Source organism: Hippichthys cyanospilos, chromosome 3 (genome assembly GCF_059441005.1).
Source record: "Hippichthys cyanospilos isolate Australia breed blue-spotted pipefish chromosome 3, RoL_Hcya_1.0, whole genome shotgun sequence".
NCBI lineage: Eukaryota > Metazoa > Chordata > Actinopteri > Syngnathiformes > Syngnathidae > Hippichthys > Hippichthys cyanospilos.
In genome coordinates, this window is record NC_142371.1 from 9,477,019 (window position 1) to 9,498,350 (window position 21,332).

General features: G+C 40.6%; 2 protein-coding genes across 4 annotated transcripts in view; one reads left to right on the top strand and one right to left on the bottom strand.

Moving 5' to 3' along the window:
• nipal2 (NIPA like domain containing 2) overlaps positions 1–10,918 on the top strand; it is a 27,871-nt gene extending 16,953 nt beyond the window's left edge. Inside the window, exons 4-11 of the mRNA XM_088411487.1 lie at positions 4,126–4,185; positions 4,890–5,011; positions 6,568–6,664; positions 6,906–7,041; positions 7,175–7,263; positions 8,255–8,318; positions 8,404–8,501; positions 8,641–10,918. Coding sequence (XP_088267613.1) covers positions 4,126–4,185; positions 4,890–5,011; positions 6,568–6,664; positions 6,906–7,041; positions 7,175–7,263; positions 8,255–8,318; positions 8,404–8,501; positions 8,641–8,747 — 773 coding nt within the window. The 3' untranslated portion in view covers positions 8,748–10,918. The remainder of the gene's footprint in view (positions 1–4,125; positions 4,186–4,889; positions 5,012–6,567; positions 6,665–6,905; positions 7,042–7,174; positions 7,264–8,254; positions 8,319–8,403; positions 8,502–8,640) is intronic.
• On the bottom strand, positions 10,318–20,978 carry pop1 (POP1 homolog, ribonuclease P/MRP subunit). Of its 3 annotated transcripts, none has more exons than XM_088411485.1 (16): positions 20,896–20,978; positions 20,348–20,459; positions 19,971–20,108; positions 18,973–19,148; positions 18,617–18,871; positions 17,888–17,975; positions 17,613–17,791; positions 17,279–17,547; positions 17,107–17,200; positions 16,924–17,032; positions 16,724–16,843; positions 15,330–15,448; positions 15,062–15,253; positions 14,518–14,672; positions 13,959–14,192; positions 10,318–11,751 (listed from the first exon to the last, which is right to left on the bottom strand). In XM_088411485.1, the coding sequence occupies exons 2-16, from the start codon at positions 20,454–20,456 to the stop codon at positions 11,079–11,081; spliced, it is 2,910 nt and encodes a 969-aa protein (XP_088267611.1). In that variant the 5' UTR covers positions 20,457–20,459; positions 20,896–20,978; the 3' UTR covers positions 10,318–11,078. The 3 variants fall into 3 exon arrangements, with proteins under 3 accessions (XP_088267611.1, XP_088267610.1, XP_088267609.1); XM_088411484.1 differs by having other exon boundaries at positions 15,330–15,451; XM_088411483.1 differs by having other exon boundaries at positions 15,330–15,481.
• Positions 20,979–21,332: the final 354 nt, after the last annotated feature.

Here is a 21,332-nt window from a genome sequence, read left to right on the forward strand (position 1 = left end):
GCTGCATTAACCAGTTGTGTAAGACACTCCAGGGATACTAAATCAAACTGGGACAGGGTAGCCAGACTTTCATGAACCTGATTGTCCGAACTAGCATCAACAATCACAGTTGAGGTGGTGAGCGGCGCTGCCTTTTTTATTTCTTCCCTTATTAGCTGAATCCGCTGAGTAAAGGATTGCATGAAATCGTGTGCTGAATGGAGGGAATTTTGATTAACCTGCTGCTGCTGTGTTAGCTGCGCTACCGTCTCAAATAAATACTTTGGGTTGTTTTTATTAAGACTAATCATTTTGGAAAAGTGATTAGTTTTTGCTAGCCTAAGAGCCTCTTTATATTTCAGCAAGCTATCGCACCAGGCCTGACGGAAAACCTCAAGTTTAGTTGTTCGCCATTTACGCTCAAGTTGTCTACTTAACAGTTTACACGTACGCGTTTCCTCCGTAAACCACGGAGTGCGCCGCTTCGGACGAGTTTTAAGTTTCAGCGGCGCAATAGAGTTTAGGGAATTTAGAAGAACCGAATTAAAATCATTCGCGAGCTTATCGACTGAGCCAGTGAAGGACGGAAAGGCAGCTGTTGCGGAAGGCAGTAATTCAGAAAGTGCAGCAGTCGTTGAAGAATTAATATCACGGCTCTTAAAGCCTTGGTTGTGGACAACAAGACCACACTGAGCTAGGACTTCAAATGTTATAAGATAATGATCAGACATAACGTTAGTATGTGGCAGAATTATGACGTTTGAGGCAGTTAGGCCACGGGTTAGCACTAAGTCTAAGATATTACCATTCCGGTGTGTTGCTGCTTTTATTATTTGTGTAAAACCAAATGCATCGATTATTGCTTGAAAAGCTACAGTAAGTGGCTCTGATGGGGAGTTCATATGAATATTGAAGTCACCCATAATTAATATATTATCTGTGTGAGTTATTAAGTCAGCCATAAGTTCAGGGAATTCATCTAAGAATCCAGAGTATGGGCCAGGAGGACGGTAAATAACTACCACATAAAATGGTGGTGAGGAGCTCGATCGCATAACGAGAGCCTCAAATGTCTTGAAAGTGTGACTCGTGCTCGTGCTAAGCCTAAGATCAGATTCCGAAATTAGGGCGACACCCCCCCCTTTTTTACAAGGACGGGCAACATGTGAGCCCACAAAGTTTGCGGGTGAGGCCTCATTTAATGGTAAGAATTCATTTGGTTTTAGCCAGGTTTCGCAGAGACCAAGCACGTTAAGATTTTGATCTGTAATAAGATCATTTACAAGAAGGGCTTTTGAAGCGAGTGACCTAATATTTATGAAGCCGAATTTAAACTGGGACATTTTTCCCGGACTATTCTGAGTCCTCGTGTTGGTAGTACTAATACCAACAAGATTTTTATGGCTGGGGCTTGCTCTATATTTTGAGTAATTAAAACCTCGTCGCGATGTTAGTAAAGTAGGAATTCGATTGTCGACGACTACAGCACGCATATTGATATTAATATTTCGCCTAGGCACTTTGTCACTAGTCTTACTGATTAAAGAGGCAGGGCTGTTTTCCTTAATCAACACCACCTCAGCAGAAATCTTATCATTGGGGCATTCAGCATTAGGTATTGAAACAGTGTGTGGATTGCAGTGACCTAGACTAAGTATGCTATGTGTGTTGTAACAGTCCAGCCTAGTGCCGGTTAACTCTAGCCTTAACGACTCCACACCCGTTCTAGCAGGCTCGCTACTCGCCTGCGACCCGACATGCTCTAATGTGGGAAGTCATGGAAGGCTCAAACAGTAATCTATGTTTCTAGAAAGAGTGACAGCGCCTTTCCAGTTAGGGTGAAGGCCATCTGTCCTCAGCAGGTCGGGCCGGCCCCAGAAAGAGGGCCAATTATCTACAAACTGGAAACCCTGCTCTTTACAGAAACCAGCCATCCACCGGTTAAGCGAGAATAATCTGCTAAACCTCTCATCATTGCCTCTCGCAGGCAGAGGGCCAGAGACAATAACTCGATGCCGACTCATCTTTCTAGCGAGATTACAAGTCCTAGCTATGTTCTTCTTTGTAATCTCAGACTGCCTCATTCTAGTATCGTTGGAGCCGACGTGTATCACTATGTCCGAGTAGCTAGTGTTGTTTGCACTAGTCTGGTGTCTAGCCCTCTTGCGTGTCAGCTCCCTAAGGTTAGCTTCAATGTCGGGTGCTCTGGCCCCAGGAAAACACATTACGGTGGCTGGCTTTTTAAGCTTGATGTTACGGGTGATGGAGTCCCCTATAACTAATGTGCGGGAGCCAGTAGACTGAGGAGGAGTTTGCCTAGCGAGGGGGCTAAAGCGATTATGCGTCCGAACAGGCTCACCGCGGCTAGCAGGCTTCTTAAAGTGTGTGAAAGATTAAATTAAATGTGTTGAAAGAAGACTGAGTTCATTTTCAGTGCCAGACACCACCAGGGGTTAAAAGAGAGTTACTCAGTGGTGTGACGATGTCAAACATGACACTTATACAAGACTCAAATGAGACATTTGTCTGCGTCCGCATGTTTTGCTCTCGTTTTTGTTTCGATTTCCGCATTCAGTTTGCGTACGCGTTTGGCCATCCATCTGCGCGTGTCCTTTCCGACGTGTGTCTCTGGTCCAGAATTACAATCCATCACTGTCGCACCCCAGCCGTTTAATGGCTACTCGTCATTCTCGGTTCGCTGCATATCCCGGGGCAATGCTGGAGATGATTTGTGAGGCTTGTCATGTCAAAAAAATAATTTTTCAATATTTCCTTTTATGACACTGATATTGATGAATGGCTTCATTAAACATACTGTATGGAATATCTTCTTGATGTTCTTATCCAGTCGTACGTAATAAGATTCATCCATTTCAACATTTTGACATACTACCCATTTTTGTCACTTAAAAATATGTCAACTTTACACCTGCTGTTGACGCATGAAATCAAACGTGATTTTGGTGGATTCGATCGGACTTTCGACGCTTCACAAACGTGCGACTGGGTGTCGTCCATTTCCTTTCATAAATGTGACAATGGTGTGCATCGAACCCTTTGAGTATTTGTAGAAATCAATTGACGCATATTAATTACTATTATCGTCTTTACTCCTGGCCTTGACACAGCGCTATAGGAGTACATCGGGGCTCGCACAGTGACACAAACAATCAGTGTCGGAATAGGATCGCCAAACACTTCGCAGTGGCGATTTGTTCATTCATACCTATATTTTTATGATTATATCTTTTTAGTTGGTCACATTTCTTGACTGAGTCAAACCATTCCAACTTCTACGTTTCAAAATTCACACTTCTCGGGTTTGTTAGTTCTGTCGGTCGGTTTTACAGTTTTCCCGCGATTCGACTTTACTCACTCCGACCAGTCCCAATGGGGAATTGTTCCCACTCAAAATTGTAAGTTTTCACCTCAGTCAATTCAATTTCAACATTCCCACAACTCTTACAAATGACATGTTTTTCACCAGCATATTACAGTTTATTCCCCCTCAAAATTATTCACTTCAGTCATCTGAAGGTATGGGACCATGTTAGGGGTTGGAGTTGGTTTACAGTTTGTATTGTTCCTTTTCAAAATTCTAAATGATTCCACGTTGTTCAATATCATTCTATAAAATCCAGAATTGGTTCATTATATTTCAAAAAAGCATTCCACGTGCTTCCATAATTTTCTTTTCAGATTTCAGCATTCACACGCATCTTCACCAGAAATTGCATCATCTAGTTTTAATCGTACTTTGCATGTGCCAAGATGCATGCATCTGCAAAAATACCAACACCCGGTCTAAGTCCATATGGACTAAATGAAGATGAATTGCTATCCCTGCTCCTCATCCAACCAAACAAATTCCAATCCTGTATTTACTGTGCTTATATTAAATCAACATTTTTATCCTTGTCCTCTGCCCTTTGCAAAATATTTTACAAGCAGATACGGTCATTAAAAAAAAAATTAATATTTATTATCATCTAGACTTAGCCATTTTGAAGGAACAGAGGTCTGGACTGGAGTCAGACACTGTGACACAAGATCGCAATGGAGTTGAGTGCCTCTATGACACTAATAAAGAATCAGATGCTACAATGACTATTAGACTGATTGAAATCTATTTTATTTGTCTTCCAGCAAGCGCCTTCATCTCTGTGATTTTCCTCAAGGAGACTCTTTGCGTCTCTTATGTTGTCGGTAAGCAAAAACACACCAAGAGAACTTGTTTATCCTGACTTTGCCAGATGAATAAAAAAATCCTGAACTTGATCAAATTTGCTTTTAAGAGATCTGTCAGTAGAACAACATGGGGACATTGTGTCAACTCCATGAATTGAAAAATGCACTTTATATACTCTTATTTATCGTGTATTTCTTTTTTTACAATGTGGTTATTCCATTTTCCGTATTAGGTCTTGACATCAATGTCTAGCACTCAGACTTGCAACACAAGAGCGCGTTGATTGGAGGAAGAAGGGCAAAAGCAGAAGGGGGACAGACACACAATGTACACGGCTGACAAGCAAGAACCATTATAGTCAGATGCTGGTCACATTAAAAATGTTGAGAATTTGTTTTCTCTTTTTTTTTTCCATTTGATTTACATAACATATAGTAGAGACAAAAAGTACAGCATGTTTGCATTTTCTCTTGTTGCTGTTTAGGTCAAGGTAAAACCATTCAAATGGAGTCCTGATAACAAACTAAACATCAGACCAAGTGCTGTTTTGAATATTTTGTTCAGTTGTCTGCAAGTCAAAGTGTCTTTGATTGGTCTGTATATGAATTTGCATCACCATTTTGTTTTCTTGAGGCTGCATGCGCATGTGTATGTGTGTGTTGGGGGGGAGGGGCAATGAATGCTGTCAAGTTGTCAGCTTGCCGCTTGTCTCTGTCTTTAGGTGGCACGCTGGCAATAACAGGAACCTACATCTTGGTGACATTTGCCCCCCACACGTCCACTCACATTACGGCCCAGCTGGTCCAGTACTATATCATCAGTTGGCACTTTTTGCTGTACCTTGTAAGTAACTCTTTCCAAAATGATATATGTGACGTAAATGCAACTATGTAAGAGTATGTATGTTCTTCTATGTTTTTTGTTTTTTGTTTTTTTTTTTTTTTGGGGGGGGGGGGGGGGGGGGGGGGGGGCAAAAGTGCTAGAGCCATATGTGTGTGTGTGTGTGTGTGTGTATGTATAGATAGATAGATAGCTAGATTAAAAGTGCTGTGGAAAAGTATTTGCCCCTTCCCGATTTCTGTGTTTGTTGCATATTTATCACATCATCTCATCAAATAAATATTAATATTACAAAGCCAACCAGAAGGATATTTAAAATGCAGTTTATAAATGGAGATTTTATTTACCAAGGGGTGAAAAAAAAACAACTCTGTCTGACCCTATGTGAAAAGTAATTGCCCCCTGAACCCAATAGCAATACCAATCCAATGATAAGTATTTCACAACGCTGTGAAGGACTTTTGGAACACCTCTTTGCAGAATTGTCTGCCATTTTGAAGGGTTTTCTAGTATGAACTGCTTGTTTAGAGTCACACCATAGTCTCAATTGGATTTAATTCCGTACTTTGACTTGGCCACTTCAAAACCTCAATTTTATTGTTTTTGAGTTTCTCTAAACTGGATTTGCTGGTGTTTTTTTTTGTTTGTTTTTATTTTATTTTTATATTTTTGCATCAGTGGTTCCTCCAAAAGTCTTGGGGATCATCTAGATGCTTTTTGACTAATGTGATTCCAACCTGTGTGTTCTTTTGTGACAGCAGTGTTTTTCGCCTGGGAACCCTCCCATGGATGCCCTTTTTGGCCTGTGTCTTTCTTATAGTAGTCGTGACCTTAACTGAGGCCAGTTAGGCCTGCAGTTCCTTAAATGTTTTTTTAGATTCTTTTTTTGACCTGCTGTATTAGTTGTCGTCGCACTCTTTGAGTAATCTTCATTGGTTGACCGCTTCTGAGAAGGTTTCCCAGTTTTCCCCAACCTTTACCTTAATTAATTTCCTAACTATACTCCAAGAGCAAGTCTTGACCCTCAAAAAGAGGTCTGAACAAGGGAGGACACCCTAAATGTCCCAATTCCTCTAAAATGTCCTCACTATGTCGGTAGAAAATTCAGAACGGTTCTCACAAGCATAGTCTTACCGAAACACACAGACACACATTATCCAAAGGGAGAGAGAGGTGGTTTGGATTGATTTAAAGGTCAGGTTGCCCTTTTTCCACACCCTACTTTTGCATTCCCCTCATATTCTCCATTTTTCACCATCTTGTGGCGTCTGCTCCGGGTCCTTGAATGACTGAAAGCTATTGGACTCACAAGGGCAAAGCTCTTCTCATTAAAAACCAGCAATCCATTTCTCCTTTTTTTTTTTTTTTTTTTTTCCTGCCACGGTGATTTGTTTCAATTAAAGCGTGCCGCTCTTTGTCTGCAAAGAGCACTTTGTCACAGAGATAAGGCGGTCAAGGAAAGATAGAGAGCAATCAAAACTTTCATTTTGTGTGTGAATTTTGAGGAAATGGGCTCTGCGTAAATGAACCCCCTTCCACTCACTCTCCTTTCCCAATAGATGATAGAGGTCATCGCCTTTTGCATCCTGCTCTTTCTGTACAAGAAGAAGAATATGAAGCACATTGTGATTGTGATGCTGCTGGTGGCGCTGCTTGGTATGGACAAGTGCACGCTGCTTGATTGAGGGCGTATGGGTCATGAATTAAACCAATTTGGGTGGTGTGTTTCTTTGTTGCCTGGTTACCAAAATGGATCTATGGTCACACATCATGTACGTAAAAGGAATGTCAAGGCAATACAATTAATGGAAACACAACAAATCGTTTACTTTTAGCACAGACGCGAAGTTCATATTAGCCATGCAGCTACACTAATGTGTTACTTCTATTTCTGCAGCCTCCCTTACGGTCATCTCAGTGAAGGCTGTGTCGGGAATGATCACAGAGTCGATCAAAGGTCATCTGCAGCTCATCTATCCCATCTTCTACGTTATGCTCGTCATCATGGCGGCCTCCTGCGCCTTCCAGATCAAGTCAGTGCTATGTTTGATTTGAGCCTTGCCATTCTCTAACTTTTCTCTTGGGTGTAGCAAAACAATTGTCAATCCGTTCCCATACTGTATTTTTGCAAGGATTATACAGTAGAATTCTCTGTCTCATTCACAGGTTTCTCAATCAGGCAATGAAAATGTTTGATGCCACAGAGGTGGTTCCAATCAACTTTGTGTTTTTCACTGCAAGTGCCATTGTTGCAGGTATGCTCATATCATGAGTTTACCCTCCACAGAATCATATTCTATTTGCACAATAAAGAAACAGTCTACATTCACAGTCAAGGGATGGTATTAATGTAACAATATGTTTGGTCTTAATTGTTGCGCATGAAGGATTTTCTGTAACTTGTCCTGGGTATCAATTCAGATGTCCAAAACTGATTTGATTCACAATCTATTTAAATGTTTGATAGTACAGTAGTACTAATTTTGCTTTGATGAATACATTTTCAGAAGAATCAATGCTGCATATAGAAACTTCTTGCTTAACTTGGTGCATTAGTAAAAATATTAATATTCGCATAAACCTAATGTGCTTACAATAATCATGTATGTTATTGACTATGATCTGATCATAATAATAACAATAATAATTTAAGTCAATTCCAGGACTGACCGCATAAATAAAGTGACCACAAAAAAAAAAAAAAAAACACACTGTACTCGAAAACAAAAGCTAATAAGACTACTTGCATTCATCTAGCTTTGGAGAGTTGGATATACTTCATTATCATTATGACACAGCTACAGTTCTCCCGCAACCACAATAAGCACCAGCGCTATAGATAATGGATGGCTGGGTGCATTATCAATATATTTGAAGGGCAGTGCACCGGATTATTACATCATTTAAAGTGAGAGAAAGTACTGCCTTCTTCAGTGTAAGTCATAAGCATAAAAAAACAGCTTGGTACATTATGATGTGGGTGACAATTTATTTTCTGGAATTTTACTTCTCAACGTGATTTTTTTTTTTGTATCTGTGTGTTTGAAGCCATTTGAATTTGAAGGTGATTCTCTTAATTTATTAAGAAGTTGCAAACTAGAAAATGGAAATGGAAGTATCGGGTGACATTATTGGCCCACTTGCAACTAATAATAATTATTTGTATATGTAGGGGATTTTGCTTTTAATTCCTTAAGATTAAAAATGGTTCCTTTTAGGATTGATGTGGAATCTTTTGTTGTTCAGGGATAGTCTTTTACCAAGAATTTGAAGACTTGGCATTACTGAATATTTTCATGTTCCTCTTTGGGTGAGTGTTTAGTCGCAAAACTTTACCAATTTCAGCTTTCAATTTCAACAATGATAAGGAGTAATCATTTCTACTTTGTTTGCAGATGTCTCCTATCTTTCCTGGGTGTTTTCCTGATTGCCAGAAACAGGCCCAAAGCAAAGAAACAAGATAGTAGCTTTATAGCAATGGATATGGTCCCTGGTAAGATATCAAACATTTAAGCGAGCAGAAGGTGACACATCTGCTGTGATAGACAACATGATTTCTATAGTGGGTGCAAGTGTAGCAGCCCTGGTATGGAATGGCTTCATCTAAACAGCTCTCCTGTTTGTGTTTACAGGAAAGAGACGCACAGACAGAGTGCAGCCCCAGACTGAAACGCAAACATATGGATCGCTAGCAGCCAAGTTCATGTGTAACAGAGGTGACCAAGTAGAAGAATCTTAAGACCCATGCCGTCTGTTCAGACTGAGGAAGCGTGTGAACATATGCCTCCTGCTGGGCCAAATGTCCAGAAGAAAAATCCTCCGTTGCTACCACACGATGTGGAGCAATTGCTTAACTCCTCAAAGTGGAACTTCATGTGACCTGATGCCAACTTGTTTAGATAGATGCTGTGCCCACACTGGAAACAAATGTGTTCATAAATGTGTGAGGACTTATAAATTGAAGCCAAATGAAAAACAATGTTCCATGATTATCGTTGTTTTTCTGAGTTGCCCAAACGCTGTAATGTGACCTTGTGGCGTAAGTAGAACATATAGTAGCATGGGCTTCACCTCAAATAAACCTCAAAAAGCATAAAGACCGAAATCTAAAGGGTTGCTAAGCAACCAAATCTTTACTTCACTCCGACCACCCACGGATATCATGGGATGCGGATACACAATTTGAGGTTTAAGTAGGAATCTGCTTTCTCTCAATTGCCTGTGTTGTTCCATAGAGCAGTGGTTCTCAAAATGGGGCCCGTGAAATAATTTGGGTCATTATTAATAGTGGTATTATTATTAATGGTTGCTAAGCAACTTTATGTATATATAACTGTATAACTATTACTGTATATATTTGTGTTTCTCATTTTATATTCAGTCGTGAAAGTATTCGTGACTCTTCAATCAAGCAATCAGTTCAACCAGTTCAAAATTTTTAAAACTGTAATCATTTTGAAATTTGTCAAAATGTTTTGTATCTATACAATTGCTTGCTAACAAGGCGATGAAGCCAGCAAAGCTAAAGCGACATTTTAGTTTACATTTATTTTGCTGTTTTTGGCTAAATAATTGGCAGCAACCTGTTTGGGGGAAATTGACCCGGTTTGTTATAAGTGGGCGTGCAGTTTTTTATTGTCTAAATTTCAGTATAGCTGAAAAGTAACAAATATACTTGTCAAATTGAATATGTTGCTGAATTAAAAGAGCACGTATGTTGCGAACCCCTCTCATGAAGTGTAAATACGTTTTTTTTCCCCACTTGTGAATGATACACATTGGCTAATTTGTTGGTCCACCCCTATTGGAAGAACAAAATCACAATGGTAACTTGTGGTGGACTTTAATTCATTGTACTTCACTGAAATCAGGCTATAGAAAATAGATGGACGGATAGCTGTACACTATATGAAGCAATTTCTTGTCTGTTTTGGGTATTTGAAGAGCCACGACTGGTATCAATTTTTTTTTCTCCGTTAGACGACACATTTCTCCAAAATGTTTTGATAGTCCTCATTTAACCCTGCAAAGATTCAAGACTCCCTGTGGAGAATAACCAAGCCTTCTCCGAATTTTGCAATAGGTACTGTTTTTTTTTTTTAGCTATAGTATTAAGAAAAACTCCTTGGGCACTGAACCGCTGGAATTTACAAAAATCCACTTGATAAGTCACAAAGCGGATCTACAACAATCCTTTGAACAGATGATGGTTCTGGAACGTTGTCGCGAGTCACATCAGCTATGAGTTAACAGACGCAAAGAGCATCCAAAGAAAAGACCATACATGTCTTGTTTAATATGGAGGCTCATTAAGATTCTATGGCAGTTTTGCCACAACCAATATTTTCTTTAATGTGAGCAGGGAAAAAAAAAAACATTCAAGACTAATAAGGCATTCTGTGTTAACTCGTGTCACGTTTTTACATTTGCTCTCGACTGGGGAAAAAGCAAAAAAGAAAAAAAAAAAAATCACAGGTCCTCAAGGCTCAGCTTATGACTATCACGTCAGCAACCCCAGAAAAAGGTGTGCTGTGATTGGTCACTGCCTGAACTAGATTTTTTTTAAAGATATTAATTGTGCGTGAAAAAAAATTAAAATGATCAAATTAACTATGGACAAAGCTGATATTTTACTGTTTAGTATCCTTTTAATAAAGGGGCAAAAACAATTCCATATGTTGAGGGTAGCCTAATCAACCATGGTTCTTCTCTTAACCAAAATTCGAAAAGCTTTTGTATGAAGTTGCACTCTTTCTTGAACAAACCAAAAATCCAGAAACTCCGGACCGCCAAACTCCATATATTACCGTTGCATGTAAAAGAAATATATTGTATTACCACCGGGCTATTTAATAACCAAAATGATACATGTGAAACTCTCCAGTAACATAACGCATGATAATAAAATGTTTGAACAAATGTAAAAAGTAGTTTGTCATTGCAGAAAACACAAAGAAAGCAGAAGGTTTCTCTTAATTACTGTGCAAAGAACGCATCATGCATCTTTGTTGTCTGTTGTTGTTGTTGTGGAAGGGGTTCCATAATCGAGCAAGTTGTGCAAAGGTTCCACTCAAACCTCTATGTTAAGTTTAGCAAAGCGGTACTGTAGCGACATGGGGTTGCGCAGCAGTACTATTCCTCTGTGCTCCGGAGGCTGAGAGACGAGCGTGTGGACGAGGCCAGTGACGCTGACGAATCCCAGAGCCTCCCCGCAGCCTGCCGACAGGGAAAAGTCAGCCTGAGTCACCCAGCCCAGTGTTACTCTGGAGCAGTGAGAGGTGACGCTGGGCAGGGGATTCGGCCACACACCCAAAACAAGATCAGATGCGGGACAAGATAACTGGGCTTCTTCCAAAGTGGTGGTCTTTTGTTCGGATGCGGAAAGGGTGTCTTTACTTTTTGTCTTATCAGACGCCCTTTTCTTAGAACCCTTCTTCCCACGTTTAATAGAACTTTTCAAATGATCCATGTGGGGGGGCTCCCGAGGGCCACTGGCGTCGGGCCCTTTGCTCAGCAGCTTGAGGTCATCCGCATTCGGCACAGACACCATGGCGTGGAGGTCTGGTTTGCCCTTGGACAACAGCGACAGACGTACCCACACCAAAGTCGTCCCGTGACTTGCTTGGAATGACGTCTTTGCTTTATGGTCCAAAGGTGGCATTTCGTTGACGCGGTATAACCTCTGACCTTTAGATGAAGTGGGTCTGCACCACCGAGAGAGAAGCCGCAATGATTTCCTGTTCCTAGGAAACAAAGATGTGGGATTAATATTTAAAGAGGTACAGCGCAAAACAACGTCTATTCACGAGGAGCTTGGAAATAGATTAAAAATCACTCAAATTTGCCTTTTAGAATTACAGAAACAGCTTTCATATCAACAAAAGGGTCACATTTTATTATCATGTTTTTGTTTTTTTCTTGAGGATGTACAGTAGACTAGTGTAAACAAGTCTGTAGTTTTGACCCAGTTATCTTGGAGAGATACAAAAGTTATAAAAGCAGACTTCAAGTCTAACTAAGTCTGTGTGCTCAGGTTTTGAATTTAAGGTACCCAAAGGAACTACCGGTAATCATTTAAGATTCACATAATCTACATGCATAAAAGGTCTACTTATTTGATTGGCCACATCAGTTTTGGGAGATTTTCCTTTTTTGTTTTCAAATTTGACCTGGATTATAATGTAAATTTGTGCAATAGGGACTTTTTGGTGTCGTAATTTATAGTAATAGTTCTGAAATAATTACACCTGTTCCTGAACCTAACCCTTAATTTGCAATTAAGGCTAAATATAATTCATACCTCCCACTATAATAATTATGAAAACCCAATGTATTAGAGCAAAAAAAAAAAAACGGATTCAGAACCAGTGCAAACTTTTTCAGATTAAAGGCATTCCATGTCAAGTCACAGACCCTACCCACTGACACTTCTTCAATTGACCTTATTTTTATTCAATTAATGTCTTAATGATGTCAAAGGAAGGAATCCGAAGTTTGAGCCTCATAGCTCAAACAATTTTCGAAGTAGGGCCTTGAAAGGTAAGTAGGTGCAGACCTGTAAATTGCTATCTATAACCATGTATTCTGACCCTATCAGAATCTGCACTGAAAACTAGGTATACCATTTTGAAATCCAACCGGTACTCCTTTAAAAGTGGATTTTTGAATGTGAACTTTTTTTTTTTTTTTTTAAATTTGGGGGATCTTGGAAAGGTTTTGTGCAGTGGGGTTTCAATTGAATTATGATCAGAGAATTCTGACCAGCCCTGTGGGCTGCGGCATCTACCTCTAGCCAAAACTTAAATCGTCTAAGTCAGTGGTTCTCAAACGGGGGTACTCGTAAACATGGGGGTACTTGAAGGAACTTCAGGGGGTACTTGAGATTTTAAATGAAACTAACACGCATGCAAAAATATTTTTAAAATAATTATTGAATTTATTGTTTCAGGAACATAAGTTCATAAAACAAATGTTGTGTTCCATAAGTTATTCAATTTAATTTTGGGGTTAGGGTCAAAAAGACAGATTCTCCCCCATACTACGTAGAATGGTTTGACCCAACTTGTCAGTAGGGAGCTCCTAAGTAGCAGTAGTCTGGCCTCTGGATTTTTGTGGTTTTCAATATCAAAATTTTGGTCAATGTCCAAACTTTTCAATCACTGTAACGGTTTGACTTCTACCATAGTTGACAAGTTGTACAACCTTCAGCCAAACAAATAATGGCACTGATCTGATTAGAGCTTTATGCAGCTCCTTCTAACACCATTTACCACCAGCACATCTTGAAGAAATGGGAACATTTAGTCACCATTAAAGGAATTGTCTTATATTGGTTCAAGTTGTGCTCATCAAATTATAATGAGTTTGGAAATTGTCCAAATAACAGCTTGTTGCATGCAAAGTTAGACTAGTCCTTTCGGGGTCTGTGTGAAGGCTAACATTAATCACTGTAAATGCTTCCCAAAAAGCACCACAACACCAACACGATCATTGATCAATATTGCCAGATACACTCAGTTCATCAAGCATACGGATGCCATGTACATTCATGTTCACACTCAACAGAAGAAAACCGCATTTGGCACTTTAGAACGGCTCACAATGAGCTGTGACGCAATCGAAAGCAAACTTTGCATCATCTTTTTAAAACAGCCTTTTCCACATGGGAAACAGAATGTGTTGCATGTTGCATCAACTTCAGATAAAAGAGAGGAACACTCACACTCTAGTGATGCGCTAATCATCATGAAGTTGGGCTCTGGGCAAAATTTTTGTCAGGGGACATTCACACATTAACACTGCAATGGTGTGACTCAAAGGTGTGGAATGATAAATATCAGCAAAGACGACTGTTGTGTATTGTGAGTTGAGTGACCTTGTTTAATTGACCAAAATAACAGGGGAACCTAGATGTTTATTACATGAAAAATGATCATGGGGGGGGACATACCTCAAGACAGTGAAGTGTGTTTGTGGCTTCAGTGCAGGGACATTGTGACGTGGCGTTATTTCGGACTGCATTGCCGTGTCATCTCTTAATGTGCTCTTCGCCTGGATGTCTTCTTTTGTCTCCTCTACATCACTTCCAATAACATCCCACTCCTCGGCCAGCTGTTGCCATGGGCAACAGAATGGAGCCAGGCAGCCATGTTTAATGTAATTGGTTCTTTTGGCAGGTGGACGTCTGGAGGGCAAAATGGTCAAACTGTAAATCCCCCAATTTATAAGACAAACTGAGTGCTGAGCAGCAGCTAGCAGAGGATGACAATACCGCTTTATCACCCGCCTGCACATACACATTGGGGAAACTGTCCATGTGATGGAAATAAACTCAGGTCAAAGTCAAATAATTCAATTTTATCCTTAGAAGAAAATCATTGACTTTAAATTGTGCTTCTCAATGATACATTTAAAAAATATACTTCAAGAACTTGTGGAGTACAATTTATCTTGTCAAGAAGGTCGATGTATTTTGGATGAAACTCAAATTGTCATTTCAGTCAAGTGACCTTTTGAACTTTTCAAGCAGCTCGGACTCTTGTTCCTCCTGAAAACGAGCTCCTGCAGGGCAATCCGGATAATCATGGGGGAAGTGAGGAGCGCCTTTATTCTGAGAGTGTGTCAGACTCATTTTTAGTCCACCAATGCGAACACCTCGGTAAACCTGTCAGAGGGACACAGCCAAGACATAAAGAGTATGTAAGTGCTGCATTCGAAGCTTTGCGAGTGAAAAACAAAATAAACCTGGGGATTTCAGGTCTGCCTTTCATTTCGAGGTAGACGGAACAATTTCACAGGCCATGTTGAAACAAGCATAACTCTTGAAATAGGGACAGGCCACGTGCATAATATTCCTCAAACCTAGCAGAGTAGTGGATTAAGGGACAGGCGTGTTAAGAAAAACAACAGGTTTAAAGAAAGAAAAGATGGAAACGATCAAAAACTGTGGGTCCTCGGCTCTCTAAGCCTCTCTCCAAAGGGAAAATCGTATCACATACATAAAAAACCCTTCTCCCATGCATGCCAAAATGAAGTGTGGTGCCCAGTACTGACCAGCGGGATCCAAAAAGCCATGCCCCAGCCTTTAGGAAGCAACAGGTCCCATCCGGCACCCCAGGAGTTCATCTCATGTCCCACCTGCTTGCCAGGCTGGTGAACCAGCAGGACGGGAACTCGACCCTGCAGGGGAACAGGGCTAAGCCTGGAGCCGGGCACCAGAACTTTGCTCCTCATACGGTTCAAGTCCTGTAACATGTCAAGGCAGAAGTCAAAAAGTATTGCACATCAACTAAAAGAAAGTTCCAATAACACATTCTGGTACCTGCTCTGAAATCTTATTCTCTGTGACATTGTTGCGCACAGACTGTTCCCACAGGAAACTCTGACAACAGTGTTCTGGTACACCGCGCAAAGACAGCTCCTTTCTCTTCTCGTCATCTACTTCTGGAAGAAACATCACACACGAGCATGCCCCTGTGTGATCCTTCACTTTAACAGATAGGCGAGTCACTATAGGCTCCTTGCATATCTTGACATTCTGTAGAAATTTAATTCACTTCGTCGCCATCTAAAACAGCAGTAACCGGGCAGTCTAAAAAAATTTTTTTAGACTGACATATCCATGAAAGTGTTAACTTACCTCTTTACAAAACAGAACATTCAATGAGATAAACCTGCTGAACTTTGCGATGAGCAATTACAGTTTTCTGAACAAATTCAGTTATTTGATTATGTCTGATTTCAACGAACATCCATGTCCTCCATAATGACCTGTAATCAGCAACATTTGAAGCGGATATTAAGAAAGCATCATTCTGTACTGCTCATTTTCTATGCTGCTTATCCATCTCAGGGTTGAGGAAGCCAAGAAGAAAACTGGGGCACACACTTCTTGGCGCCGAGCTACATTTCTATTATTTACAGGAGTGAAAAGTGTGTCACTCTCTTCTAAGCAACGAAAAATACAATATTAAAAAGGAAGTGAGCATAAGCTGTCGTTTTGCCACTGATGCCGTTTTTGGAGTGCAGGGTCCTGCCAGGATTCGAACCTGGAGCATCTGCATGGCTGAGCAGAGGCCCCCCAGGAGCACAGGACCAGAGGTGCACTCTGTGAAACGGCCTCAGCACAAAAAAAAGCAACAAACTTATTTGAACCTCCTGCTCTTGCAGGCCGTTTTCGTTAGATGCAGGACGGAAATAGTTTTTGCTTCTGATGAGCGGCATAATCTTTATTTTTGGGGCGACGTGGTCAATGCAGTTGGCGAGAAGGCTTTGGTGTTTGGAAAGATGTCCATACGCCATTAGTGCTGCTTCCATAGGTGAAACTAGTTTTATCGTACCAAGAGGCTTTGAAGTGTTTTTCCCCCACAGCGAGTAAGAGCGTGCTAATTTCAGAGCCCTGACAAAAAAAAAGGATGTGAATGTGTCTTACTGATCCCTGGGTAACTTTTGATTAAAGCCTGTCACAAAAATGTTATTAAAACGCCTATTAAAACTATGATCAATGGTGAAAAAAAATGCTTAATCACTTTTATCAGATTCACTAAGGTCCACAAACTGACGGATGATTCTAAACTGCAAGACTTAGAATTAGAATGCAAGACATGGAAGACTCATAATTCACATAAAACGGTAACCGTGCAAACGGCAATTAGCATTTGTCGCAATTAGAAAGCAGTGTTTCCGCCATCCCGGTTATGGTAGGACAGATATTACCTTGTGCTTCTTCTACACAGGGCAAAACTTTAACCCGTTTCTTTGGTATATTCAGCCGAGGGTCATCAACTGTTAAGCCCAGCACTGTACCAGGGGGGAGCTCTGTAGTTGAGTAAATACCTAGAATGAATTACACAGTAATGATTAGAATACAAAAATATTTGAACTGGCCAATATATACAGACAAGGAAATAGTCAACCTTTCAGTGTACGAAAGACATCTGCTTGCTGCTGATGAAGCATCATCTTGCTCTCTTCTTTGCAGTGATCGGGCCACCAGAAGCAGGAGGGCTGTGATTTACTCATTTCCTGATCAAAGACGACACAACGCTATGTCACTGTCTTGGTTTGCTTTCCGAGCTGATAAAATTCACAGCACTTACGTCGCAGTCTGTAGCCGCTTCTAAAGCATCTGTCAGCACAGAGTGGGACTGCGGTCCAATCAGACGATATCGTACGATCTCCATTGTGAGATCACTACAAAGGAGAAACAAACCATTTCATATCAACTTCTGCAGATTTTTAGAACAAACCCCATCTTGGAACACTACAGACTTGATCAATATTCCAGTTGAGCCGGATTTCCACGCGACAGGTGTATCGGGTGACCTGGTTCCATCACCCAGGATCTTCTTGGCAAGCGGTCCACTGGCATCCTTGCGGCTTTGCCTCCTCTTAGTTCCAGATGCATGCTTGACTTTAGGATTTGCATCAAGCTTTGGTTCCAAGTCAGTGGGGACGGCCTCTGTCTGCATAACCAATGGAACAGGAGGTGGGAGCACAGCCTCACACTGGCACACACGTTGGAGCTCAGTAAGGAGATCCTAAAAGCAAAAAGTATTGGCGTACAATAAAGTTGACTTCAAAAACAATAACAATAAGATCTTACCTGTTTAAGAGTGGGATGAAACCAGGTCCACAGCTGCCTGTGAACCGAATCCGGTGTGCGGGGTCTCCAAAGGAATGTGACCGGGCCCAAAGGCTGCGACGGGAACTGTCCTGCCCTGTACAACACAACGCTACCTTGTCTTTGTCCGGACAGACACAATCGTTGCGCAAATGTAGGACCTGCATTAGAAAACCACAACAACACAATGTCAACTGGCTCCATTTGACTTCTCCAAAGCCGCATTTGTGGTTGGTTAAGGTGGCCCACACTCTCACCAGCTTCTTTGCTGGTCAGCTGCGACAGACAATCAAGTAGCTTATTTTCTTCTCCTTGGAGCTCTAGGCAACAGTAGTACGACATGTCCTGTATGGTTACAGAAAAAAAAATCTCTTTTGCTAAGTTTTTTTTACAGCATACAAATTATTGTCCAAGTTAAGAGTTACTCAGCTTCAGTGTAGTACTACGTTGTGCCACAACCTGTTAAGATAGCACTGAGGTCTACCGAAATGAGAAAGCATAATTCAAAGAAATATGACAGCACGGCGTCACTTTGATACATTTCCATATTTTGCCATTTTAATATTCATTGTTCTCACAAAGCAAAGAGAATAGTGAAGGGCTGTATGATTACCGTAATATCTACGCTAATTTATGTTTGTCTGTGGAATTTTCACTATGTATATGGATACTTTATTCATTTAACCATTTTTAGCCATAAAAAGCGACTATTTCCTCTATTATCAATTTGATTACGTCTTTATTTTTTGTGCACAATTACTCCCTCACAAACGCGTTTTGCTACTTCCCGTCGACTGGAAATGACTTTGAGCGTGACCGCATGAATCATATAACAACCAATCATAGCTCTGCTTGCAAATGTCACACGACCAAACCCAGAAAACAGGAGAGCCTTGATTGGTCGTTACCTGAGCTCCGGGCAAGTGTGAGGTCATTTTCAGTCGATAGCTAGACCATCCTTTACTGCTTTGTGTCAAGTTCCATACCTGCAGCAGACAATGAGCGCTCATGGCTCTGTAGCTGGGGCGGTAACATTTCAAGGTGGGTCGGTCCCCAAGGCAATAGCCCCACTTTTTGACCATGTGGAAACGCTTGGCGTGCCAAATGTGCGTCTCCAGCCATACATTCTTTCTCTGCCGGCGGTTGAACTCCAGCAGCATGTTGCCATGACGGCGGCGAGCTTTGCGGCACTTGTTCTTCGCTTGCTCCTTTTTTTTACTGCTGCCCAAGCATTTCTCTCTCTGCGGTTGGCCAAAGGAAATATGATTCAAGACAGAAAGCAATGTGTGTGTTAAGGATTATTGAAACAACAATGAGGAGAAGCAAATTTTGCTAACACTACCATCCTGTTGGCCATCTCTCTCAGCCGGTGAGGAAGACGCTTGGTGTTGTGGCTCATCGCTCTTCTCCTCATGTGCTTCGGCAGCGCGCCAAAGACATGACAGCTGCCTGTTGTCTTGGTAACAGCTTTCAGCATGGCACTTACCTCTGCTGCCCTGGCCCTGGCAAAAGTTCCAGCTACAGAGAAAATTAGGAAAAAAGGTGAGAGGGGCTTTCACAACTGTTCAAACAAAGCAAGAAGCTTCTCATGTCTACTGTACAATGAACTCTAGTTATATCACAGCTCATTGTTCATACATTTGCTATACAGTGCAATATTATGGCTTACCAAGCTATTGATTTTGATGGATGATTAGCAAACAGAAAACTTTAATTTAGAATTGGGCACTCTTAGCGTATTGCCACGTAAAAAAAAAAACAAAAAAAAAAACACAGTATACCAGGCTGTCCTGGAGTCAAGAAATGAGAAATGTGGCAGACCGTATGTGAAGGTAATAGAAAAAAAAAAAAAAGATAATCAAAAGTACCAAAATGGAGCAATATATGTACAGTATTTAAACAACTTATTTACAGTACAGCGGACTCTCACTATTCTTAGGTTAGGTCCGATGCACCAATAGCAAAAATACACAAAGAAATTGACGACTATTGAAATGTACTGGAAAAGAGAAAAAAAGAGACAAAAAAATCTCAAAAATACTGATAAGCATTTAGTATGTGGAAATTCAACATTGTTTTTGGCATAAAGTTCACAAGAAAATGTATCTGGAAGTACTAATTAAAATGATTCAAGAAATTAGACTCAGACCCTTATTTGATGAACAGTACATGTTTGCAATTAATGTGGGTTTAATGTACAGGTAATGAGTGAAAAAAGTATTGATTCAACCCTGAAGGAATTCAAATAGTAAGTTGATTATAGTACAGTATTTTCATCTTTACAGCAAGGGGTCATCATCATTAACTCTTCCTCACGTAAAAGAGGATTGGTCTATTTACCAGTAAGAAATGAAGGCATCTTGTCACGATAGACTCCACCAGTCTTGTTGTATCCACGGACCCACCCAGTCTCTTGGTGGGACCTCTTCTGTCTTACTGAAGGCGGAGCTTTGTCAGATGGACCATCACCTCCTCCCCCTGAAGTGGCACATCTTAGAAGTGACTAACAATTAAACTGTCTTTATTGTCAATGCAAACGCGAGTACAAATGATGAAGATGGCATGGTGACTGAAATGCTACTTAGATTGTGTAATTGCTTAAATTGTCTCAAATGAAGCAAGAACAACGGGTAATGTAGTGAGTCCAAGGCAAGAAGAAAAACAAAAGGCACGAATAATATGGAGACAAGCAGAGACGTAAAAGGTTATAGTGTTACCGTTGTGTTGGTGGTTACATTCCATTTGAACAAGTTCAGGTACCAACTGCACACTTGCCGGTTGGTTTCTCAATTTCTTCTCCCGCATTTTGACTTTCGCTGCAGACATTTTCTGAAAAAATGCAAAATGTTTTTTAAGTCCCCGCATGCCAAGACAGTCTAAAATACTTAACGTATGTGCGAACAAAATTGTGATCAAGCATTACCACAATTTATGTGGACATGTGTTTACATCAGTCATGACAATTATTATAGTGATCGCCCCAATATTTATGAATTTATGGAGGGTAATATTTTTTCTCATAGCGCACCATAAACGCGGAAGATGGTCAAATTTCATAAAATCCAAAATATCAAACAAGCTTCGTGGGAGACAAAACAACTTTAATTTTTATAGTAAACGTGAATGCATCCCTACAACGCACCCAATTGACTAAAAACAGACTTCTCTATCAAACCAGCAACGTTATTTCAGGTAGACGTGAACAACGGCACTGTTGTCAAACAAACAAAAAAACAATCAAATAGTAGTATGTGATTTAATTTACCTTGGTAAACGCGAGGAGTCCTTTTAATGTGGTTTTGTCCCTTCGACAAGCTAGCGAGGCAACGTGCTAAACAGAACGCATGTGAATTACTTCCGGCTGATTGGCGCTCATGGGAGTTGTCGTTTATGTGCGAAACATTTCAGAGTCATAGTTCTTGTGAAATCAAATGTGTATTGTTTTACATATCTAATTCTTTTTTTTCACACAACACCACCCGTTTGCATGAAAAAACAAATTTATATCCTTCAAGCGAACGATGGTTTAGGGTAAAATAGCTGTGGCGACCTACGTCATCAACGCGCGTCCTACAAAATATGACATAAACAAGACGACGAAATGCAATATCTGCAGACGTTGCACGAGCAAGAAGAAAAGCTGACGCGGCTGTCATGTCTCGCGTCCTGTACACTTAGACTTTGGCCATGACCAGAAATGTG

What these genes read in the sequence shown, in the direction of transcription:
- pop1 (XM_088411483.1), bottom strand. Translation starts at nt 20,456, where the DNA reads ATGTCTGCAGCGAAAGTCAAAATGCGGGAGAAGAAATTGAGAAACCAA. An exon ending in GCTGACCAGCAAAGAAGCTG is followed by an intron (nt 17,792 to 17,887) that starts GTGAGAGTGTGG and finishes TTTCTAATGCAG; the next exon opens with GTCCTACATTTGCGCAACGA. An exon ending in TCAACTGGAATATTGATCAA is followed by an intron (nt 17,201 to 17,278) that starts GTCTGTAGTGTT and finishes TCTCCTTTGTAG; the next exon opens with TGATCTCACAATGGAGATCG.